Raw genomic sequence first — 9969 nt, forward strand, 5'->3', positions numbered from 1 at the left:
CACGGACGGTGATCGAAATCATGATAAAACATGGAAACAGATGCACTCTTGTATAGGAAAAAAATTACAGTGATTGTAAAATTATAGATTATCTGGTATGTCTTTTAAGTGGTTTACTATATAGAAGGTGTATTTCTATAATGGATCCTAGAACATTGTGATTGGATAGTTTGCTTGTATATTTTTGAGCGATACTATGAAACATTTTAAAGATAATGATTTAGTCAATGACTTATCCTAGTAATTCCTTCTTTGGCTGAAAAACCATTTTTAACTGTTTTTAAAATATTGTTCTAACAATTTTAAGTTGTTTTTCTTATGTCATGTCTAATGAAGTAGTTATTGACTCAACTTATTAGATTATCTCTACATATTCAACACCCTCCTTAATCATTGAGAACAATAATGTTGAAACCAATAGGTTTCTTCTTGAAGAGTGGTGGAATACTCATTCCAAAGTTTCTGACAAAGCTCAATTAGGTATGACTAGAAACAAGAAACTTGTTCTGGATACCTTGTAATCTAGCTAAAGGGCCTTCTCTTCCTCATGTGATTGATGAAAAGATGAATGCAGTGTCAAAAAAAAAAACACCACTAGACCTGAAATCTACATTGGATATACTAGAACATGACTTACCACAAAGTAACAAGTACTATTAGATTCATAAAGGCAATGATAAGTAAAATACAGAAACATGTCTCATGCATATCTGGTTGAGATTAAACTGAGAAAATCAGTTGCTGCGTTGAATCCGAATACGGTCATATCTGGTTTACTAGTAGCAATGGTAACACTGCTTAATGACTTGTTTAGAAAAGCGGATCAGTTGCAATAGAAAGAACAGGATCTCCAATACCTGAAGTAAAATCAAATCCTGACATTAAATTATCACCAAACATTACAGCACCAGCTGCCAATGCACCAGCACCGGCTCCCATTGCAAATCCTAGAGGTCCCCTTGGCCTAGGAGCTGTCCCTGATGATGATGGCATGTTAAAGTAACTTGGTGCCAACGCATCATTACTTTGATGAAAAGTCGGAACGTAACCGAAATTTGACGATGGAGGCGGTGGCGGTGGTGGAGTTCTTAGTGGTTGATAACTCGGTCCAGCTCCAGCAGCTGCAGGGTAGGTTGGTCCACCCACATAAGGATTAGAGTAGTTTGAAGGAAATGGCATTGGATGTGAATAAGGTAGATTAGTTTGTGGTTGTTTAAATGGTCTATTGGATGAAACTGGATCCATTTGTTGGTGATATCTTTGTCCATTCCCACCCTTATTACCATTATCTAGCATTATTCCTCCTCCCTCATTACCTGCATCATACAAATATATAGTGCCTCAAATAACTTTGATATTCTTTGAAAGCAAAAAATTTATGATATATTTTCAATAAACAGTTAAATTAAGCACAATGTTTTAAATTGTGATCTGCAACTGCAATTGCGGCCACAATATTGTTGATGCGGTAGTTTTCGAAACCGCATCGGACCACAATTGTGGTGTGATTTGAAATCACGAATCCGTCCACATTAGAAACCACATCACACAACTTCGTCAAAGTTTCTTCAAGTGTTTTTGTCAAAACTCAAAATTTAGAATCTTAAAACTCAAATCATGAAAAATATTAACATTAAGCGTTTTCCAACTATGTATTTCAAACACCTCTTAATAAAAATTCACTCTGCAATGGCCGTAGCCCGTATGCGCATCGCAATTACCACAATGACCGCTATCCTAACACCCACAACCGCACCCGCGACAACAATTTAAGACCATCATTAAACACTTATAGTATAAGCTTTTATAAGGTAAGTGCTTATAGACCCATTTAAATTGACTTGGCATAAGTACTTGTGGACTTTTCCAGAAAATTCCTGGAAACCAGCTTATGACATGTTCATAAAATTTTCAATATATCTCTATAGAAAATAAGTTAAATTGTTACTCCACATATAACCTATAAGGTGTTTCCATAAGCAATTATGTAGAGCTTATGAAAATAAGCTAAAAAGAATTTATAAACATGTTTTAAGCTCTCAAACAATTTCACCTTAGTAGATAAACTAAAAAAACTAAAACCAAACAAATCTTTAAACTTCAATCAAAGTTTTCAAAAACACTTTAACTATACCTGAGTAAGAATTTGATTCTTCTTTGTCTTCAAAAACACGAACCGAAACATCAACAAACCCTCTTGGTTTATTATCCTTCTTCTTTCTCAACTGATAGCTTCCAGTTTCTTCATTCTGCATCTCTTTTGCAAGAAACTCTTTGAGAAGAACAGTAGCTGAACCATGAAGTTTCTCTGAGAAGAAAAAAGGGTCTCTGCTATAAACTTCAACACTCAATGCGAGATCATGAAAACTTGGATCAGAGTTATCAACTGGAACAGAAAACTTTGTTCTCCAATGAGGGTTTGTGTTGGTGGAAGCATCAACTTTGGTGATGTATTTGTTGGTTGGATCAACCCAACCAACTGCGTACCATTGGTGTTTCCATAGGGAAGGTGAAGCTCTTACTCCACGAGCTGATATTATGCATATTTCGACACAGATTTTCACCATAGATTGTGTAGAAGAAGACAGTGTTTTGATGTTGTGTTTGTTGTGTTAAGGAAAAAGAGAAAAAGTGTGAAGTGGTTTTGTTGTGTTTTTAGTGACTGCTTTATTTGGTTTGAGAGTGATTTGTGAGGAAAATAAAATTATTTATAGGGTTCCTTTTGACTTTTATCAACACTTTGGGTTTTGTGTTGTGATATTTCCTTCATGATAAGGGTGGATCACAGCAAGGCAAGAATCTGCAAACTTTTATCAGCATATTAAAGCAATGAATTAAATAAAATCACTTTTTCTTTTTAAAAACCAAGTATTTCAGCGGAGAAAATGGGGATTCATACGGAAGATATCGAATTAAGATGCAAACAATTGTTTGAGAGAGAGACCACTCACGTAGGGGGTGAGGGACTCTTTGTATTTCTCTTTAAGATTTGTGGATGATCTCTCAATTTTCGGATTGAGGTATTCTATAAAGGCCTATAGGCTTGGATTAGAAAGCCAAAGAAATTGATTCCCTCGTTCCATGATTAGAAATATGGGAGTAATGGAAGACTCATTCTTCCTAAAATTGTGAGGGGTAAGATTTTCCTTTGACTGATATTACTTGGACACCTCATAGTAAATGTTTGACAAGGGAAATGGATCGTGGATACTAGATCGGGCATTTAGACTCAACTTCGGGGCGACCAAGCCCAATCGGGCAACTAAGCACAATCGGGCAACTTAGTAGAGTCCCTAAGGCGAGACTTCGTAAAGGCGAGTCTCTCAAGCGATACTTAAATAGTCGAGTCCCTTATGTGAGACTTTGTAAAAGCCAGTTTGTACAACTATTGGACCCTTGCTTTCTTACTACTTATTTCATTATCCCATTATAGGGGTTCTATAACATCGCCCTTCAGGGTTTTATTAATGAAAATTTTCAAACCTTGTGGTGATTTGCATTATTTTGTTCAGATTTCTATCTTTGTTAAGTTTTGAGGGGTATTTGTCTATGTCGCTTTGACCGAGTAGGTTTTCTTCGCGGGGTGAGTCCCTCGAGCCTTTCTTAGGGAAAGTCTCTCAACCTTGCTTGGGGAGTCTCTCAAGACTTGTTGGGGGTGCATTCAATGTTTTAGGTATTTGTACTCTCATTCATGATTCATATTACACTAGTTGTAGGCTTGTTTTTTAATTAGTTTTGAGGCGCACTCCTTTATGTCACCCTGACTGAGTAGATTTTCCTCATGGGGCAAGTCCCTCAAGTCTTGTGTGGGGCGAGTCCCTCAAGTATTGCACGTGGGCAAGTTCAATTTTGCTTTTGTATTTTGTCTGTTATTTGTATTCTTACCCTTTGTAGGTCAGTTTGCAACCATGCCCTTTGGAGCTTTTCTTTAATAAATATGTTCACAACTTGGGAGGTTTGTTTATGAAATTCTTAATGTGGCTATTCTGTTATTCATAGTATTATCGTTAAATGGGCAGCCTAATGAGGTGTAAAGGATCCTTCTATGAAAGTCCAACAATGTATAGCCTGATAAGGCGACAAGGATACCCTATAAGGTTACAGCATATTGCTTGATAGGCGACAAAGATCCTTTATTGAAGGTCCAACGTGTAATTTTCTAGTAGGGTGTCAAGAATCCTTCAATGAATGTCCAACATTGTAGCGGTGAAATTTGTGAGACTAGATCCATTGATTGAATTAGCTCAGATATTTTAGTAGAGTCGTCCTCGCGCTTTATTGTTTCCAAAGAAAATGAGAAAAAAGCGAAATAAAACCCACATAAGTTTTTAAAATTAAAACTAGTAAACTTATCAGAGGTCTATGGTTCGGGGGGTTGGTTATGCAAGGGGGATGTATTAGCACCCCTCACATCTACGGTACTCCGTAGGAACCTCTTTGAAATATATATTTATTATATTGTCATTTATGAAATGCTTATGTGTTTTGTTTAAATAGAGTGAGAGGATGAGAAAAGAATATTTTAAAAGTGAGCTCGGTAAGACATTGCATCTTAGGCCTACATACCCCTTAAGTGCAATAGGGAAGTCATAACTTTTTTAGTTCCCCTTAAAAATAAAATAAAAAGCCAAGTGGCAAAATCTTTTTGGGTGTTGAGCTTTAACAATACTCAACGGGTTTTTTTAAAATGTTAAGCTTTAACAACACTTAACAAGTTTTTTTAAAAAAAGATGCCAAGCTTTAACAATACAAGGCAAGGGTAATTTAAAAGAGGTTGGTTAAGCTTTAACAATACAAAACCAAGGGTTTATTTAAAAAAGGTTGAGCTTTAACAATACAAAACCATTTTTAAACAAGTGGGGTGCAAAGCTTTAACAATACTAAGCACAAAGTAGAAGAGTTGGAAAAGAGAGTGAGTAGCTTGACAATTTTAGTCAATATCATTCTCATTCCTTTGGATTTTTAAGCAACAACTTAAGCAATCATTCATGGTGAATATCTCAAGTGGTGTGTGTGTGGGGGGGGTGCGTATGTGTACCAAGGATACAATCAAGGGTGAGTTTTAACAAAATATCAATGTATAACTTAAGTATAAAGGGTTATGAATAAAAGAGATGACATACCTTATGATCATATCATGTATGTATGAGTATGACGTATGATGGATGGATAAAATATCTCATGCAAGTGGGGTTAGTTCAACAATGTATATATATACAAGGATAATAACATAACCAAAGTGTAAATGTACAAGGATGTAAATCATCAAGTATATGTACAAGTATACAAACAAGGAGAGATCAATAGCAACAAGTTATATAAATATGGTATTGCTTTGGGATCGAAAGATCAAGGTGTCACACGATTAGGGTTTTGGGGTTTTAGTTATGTACACCAAAACCTAATCATTTTTAAATTTTAAACAAAACCCTAAGCAAATAGAATAAGGGATCATGTTAGTATTTTCAAAGTAAACTTACCCTAATTCTAATTGGTTCACACAAAAGTATATACAAGTTACTTGGTGAAAAAAATCAAAGAAAGATTTGATTTAATGGCTTTTTAAAGCATAAAAAACACGTGTTTTGATTTAATATTAAAATAATTAAGTAATAAATATTTTTGTGATTTTAAAATATATTCATAAAATATACAAGTTAAATAAATAGTGTGTAAAATTTCAAGTGAAAATGATTTAATTTTTTATTTTAAATAAAATATCAAAGTTATTAAAAAAGTGAAAGAAACAGTGATAAAAAAATTAGTTTTGCACTTGGAAGGGTTTGAACCCATGTCCTTTTGGTGATAGCTTAAAACCTTAGCCATTGGACCAAGCGCTATTGACAATCATTAGGCCCATTCACATAATAATATGGTAAAATCAGTTCTGAAATCATAAAAGAAATAAAATTGCTCAAAGTGGAAAAAGGGGGAATCGAACCCGCGCCCTTTGGCATAGTAAGACTTAAAGGCAAGCGCACTACCACTTGGATGGTCATACATCTAATTTAAAAACGCAAACCATTAAATAAGTAATAAACTCAGTTCATGAAATCAAAAGATGAACTTCATCTTCTTCCTCAAAAACAACAAATTTTGGAAAACGCAACTCCATCAAGACTCAACCATTTTCAGAATTATAAACATGAAACTTGTGTGTTTTTCTCTCATGAATTCAACTATGTATCTTTAATGAATTTTGAAGGTGTGAAAAACACTAGAAAGGGGGTTTGAATAGGATTTTTAACAAACAAAACTTTAATCAAAAACAGCTCCCCTCTTTAAATAACAAACTCTTTACTCTTGATAATAACTATAGATTGCAAGAAGGAAAGAACAAGGTATGTTTATACTAGTTCACTTGAGAAATTCCCAAGCTAGTCTAGTCCACCGGCAACGTGATTTCGTCTCTCTCAATCGAGTTCTTAATCCACTATAACCAAATTGACTACAATTGCACGGGCAACCGCCGGTGACTAACAATGCACAAGTAACTGCAAGTGACTAACTACAATGCACAAGCTACCCACAAGTGACTAATCCTGCACAAGCTACTCGTAAGTGACTAACCCTACACAAGCAACCGCCTGTGACTGACAACCTTTAAGACTCTCTAGTCCTAAACTTTCCAAGACTACTGACCAACAGGTCTCTTGAGGTAGAATCAAACAACCGTTTGAATCGAAATTTGTTTACAATATAAGTGCTTCTACACAAGCTGAATGTAAATGATATATTTCAAAACTAGACTTAAGAGTATACAAATATGAACAGTTTTTTCATAATGGATATGATCGTGAATTGGCAGCTTTCTCTTGAATCTTCAAGCCCTTTATATAGCCAATAAAATAATATATCCGTTGGAGGGAAGTTTTGGAACTTCACGAAGTTTGGTGGCTTGAATGTAGTGGGAGACAAGATAGTACGCAACGTCCATCCTTTCTTGTAGTGGAACGAAACATTCGTCTGTACCTTGTACCTTGTACTACATAACATTATCTTCTATTCTTCTTGAACTTCAGAGGCTCGCAGCATGAGTTGGAAGAAAATAAAATAAGCTTTGGATCTTCAGAGCTTCAAGTCTTCAGAGTCTTCAGCACTTGGTCTTCAGAACCATTTTTCTTCAGAAACTTGAGTCTTCATAATGGTTTCTTCAGACTTCATATCAGAGTAATGACTTTAGATGCTTCTGAAGCTTTGCTACTATTCATCAGAACTTGTGTAGCGCGGAAACATAACTTGGTAGCTTATGATGTTTTGGCCACGCCTTTTTCATCAGAGTCAGAACCTGTTTGTTAAGTACTTAACATAACAAACATTAGTATAACAAAATTGTTCATACAAACATACTCATTGTTATCATCAAAACTCAAAGACATATTGCATAACCCAATCTTAATCATACAGACATACAAACATAAATGATAGTCATAATTTCAATTTTAATCAATTCCAAGAAAATAAAACACACTTCTCAAGTATCATTAGGTAAGATTAATGATGAGTATAACTAAATTTACACGCATTAACCATGTCAGGTGACACGTTTTAATATACTCAGAGTCTAGAAAATCAAACGATTTCCTTCTGATCAGAAACGTTTCTGACCGAAACATCTTCTGCTGACTGAGGTTCAGAATAAGATAAAATGACAGCAGTAATATAACAATATATGTAAGTATTAAATGTAAAAGAGACACTTATGTCATACCTTTCTACTTACCTCTTCATAATGCTTGTTGAATGCATTAGAGTATCTGCTACTTTCCAATCAAGTATGTTGAACTTCTTTAGAAGCTTTCTGATATGTTGGTTTCTGATAAATGTAGATGGCTTCTGATGATTGGTTAACTTGAAACCCCAGAAGTAATTTCTATTCTCCCATCATACTTTGAAAAGTTGTAATTCTAATATTCTTTCTTCTGTTCAGAGGGATCAGAAGGAACAACAACAGATTTAACTAAATAAATTTTTCAACAATCTGTGTTTCTCTGTTTTAGATTATGTAGCCTTTTGAGCTTTTACAGAATCCTTAACAATAAACACTTATTACCTTTGGTTTTAGAGTTAGTAATCTTGCTTTTTGAATTACCTTTGAAACCAACAAGGTCTCCAGGCCTAAGTTCCAAATTTTGGAACATACGCCTTTCTCCTGTCGTATGTTGCGAGAAGCCATTCTTCTTGATTGTCAGAGTCTCATGCATCCTCAGTTATCATCTCTTTCACTGAAATCACTTCACTTGTACTTGATTTATCCATGAGTGCCACGTTGGCTTATTCTTCTTCAGAATCTTCTTCTTCTTGATCAGAATCATCCCATGTTGCCATGAGACCCTTCTATGCTTTTAACACTTTCTTAGGTTTATTTTCTTTCCTAAGCTTTGGACAATCATACTTGTAGTATTCAGGCTCGTTCCATTCGTAACATATAGCTTCCCTTCTAGAGCCTTTCCTTTAATCATATGATGACTCAGTTTTGTCCTTTGATCTTCTAGGTATTTTGAACTTGCTCTCTCTATGTTTCTATAACTAATTTAATCTTTTGGTTATTAGATAAAGTTCATCTCCGCCCGAGTCTTCTTAAGATTCTTCTGAGTCTTCTTCAGATTCTTCTGAGTCTTCTTCTACTTGAAAAGTCTTTGTCTATTCAGACTTAGACTTTAGAGCCACAGACTTAATTCTTCTCTGAGGTTCATCTTCTTAAATCTCAATCTCATGACTTCTTAAAGAACTTATCAGTTCCTCAAGAGTGGTGTTGTTCAGATCCTTTGATAGTTTCAAAGCATTTACCATTGATCTTTATTTCTTAGGCAGACTTCTGATAATATTCTTAACATGATCTGATGTGGAGTATCCTTTTTCCAGAACCTTAAGTCCTGCAACAAGCATCTTGAATCTTGAAAATATTTTTTCCATATATTCATCTTCTTCCATCTTGAAGGCTTCATACTTTTGGATTAGGGCAAGAGCCTTTGTCTCCTTAACTTGAATGTTGCATTCATAAGTCATTTTGAGAGAATCAAATATGGACTTAGTAGTCTCTTTATCAGTGATAATCTCGTAATCAACATGAGAAATAGCAGATAACAAAATAGAACTAGCTTTGAAATGATTATTATAAGCTTTCTTTTGGTCCTCTGTCATTGTATTTCTTGCAATCTTGACACCATTTTCATTTAGTGGATATCTGTAGCCCTCAACTACCAGATCCCAAAGATCAAAGTCAAACGCCATGAAATACGTTTCAATTCTATCCTTCCAATAGTCAAACTTTTCTAAATCAAACATATGAGGTTTAGCACTATAGCGCTCTCTATCGTTATCATCAACAGTAACATTGTTGGTAGAAGTTTCTGTGGAAGTAGCCATTATTTTTCACACACTTTGGATCGATACTAAACAATGGTTAAGTGCTTGATAAAGATTCAAACTCTTTATCACCACTCAGAACCGGAGTTCTGATGCCAACTGAAGGTGTGAAAAACACTAGAAAATGGGGGGTTTAAATAGGGTTTTTAACAAACAAAACTTTAATTTAAAACAGCTCCCCTCTTTAAATAACAAACTCTTTACTCTTGATAATAATTATAGATTGTAAGAAGGAAAGAACAAGGTAAGTTTATACTAGTTCACTTGAGAAATTCTTAAGCTAGTCTAGTCCACCCGCCAAGGTGATTTCGCCTCTCTTAATCGAGATCTTAATCCACTATAACCAAACTGATTACAGTTGCACGGGCAACCTCCGGTGACTAATAATGTACAAGCAACCGTGAGTGACTAACTACAATGCACAAGCTACCAGCAAGTGACTAACCCTACACAAGCTACCTGCAAGTGACTAACCCTGCACAAGCAACTACTTGTGACTGACAACCTTTAAGACTCTCTAGTCCTAAACTTCCCAAGACTATTGACCAACAGGTCTCTTGAGGCAGAATCAGTAACACCCGAGGCCGAAGAAGGCGAGGG

At 35.2% G+C, this 9969-nt stretch overlaps 1 protein-coding gene across 1 annotated transcript; it reads right to left on the reverse strand.

Moving 5' to 3' along the window:
- Positions 1 to 319: 319 nt before the first annotated feature.
- On the reverse strand, positions 320 to 2708 carry LOC131617363 (uncharacterized). Its single transcript, XM_058888669.1, has 2 exons — positions 2135 to 2708; positions 320 to 1316 (listed from the first exon to the last, which is right to left on the reverse strand). The coding sequence occupies exons 1-2, from the start codon at positions 2565 to 2567 to the stop codon at positions 811 to 813; spliced, it is 939 nt and encodes a 312-aa protein (XP_058744652.1). The 5' UTR covers positions 2568 to 2708; the 3' UTR covers positions 320 to 810.
- Between the last annotated feature and the right edge of the window lie 7261 nt (positions 2709 to 9969).

This window comes from Vicia villosa, linkage group LG7, assembly GCF_029867415.1.
Source record: "Vicia villosa cultivar HV-30 ecotype Madison, WI linkage group LG7, Vvil1.0, whole genome shotgun sequence".
Taxonomy (NCBI): Eukaryota; Viridiplantae; Streptophyta; class Magnoliopsida; order Fabales; family Fabaceae; genus Vicia; species Vicia villosa.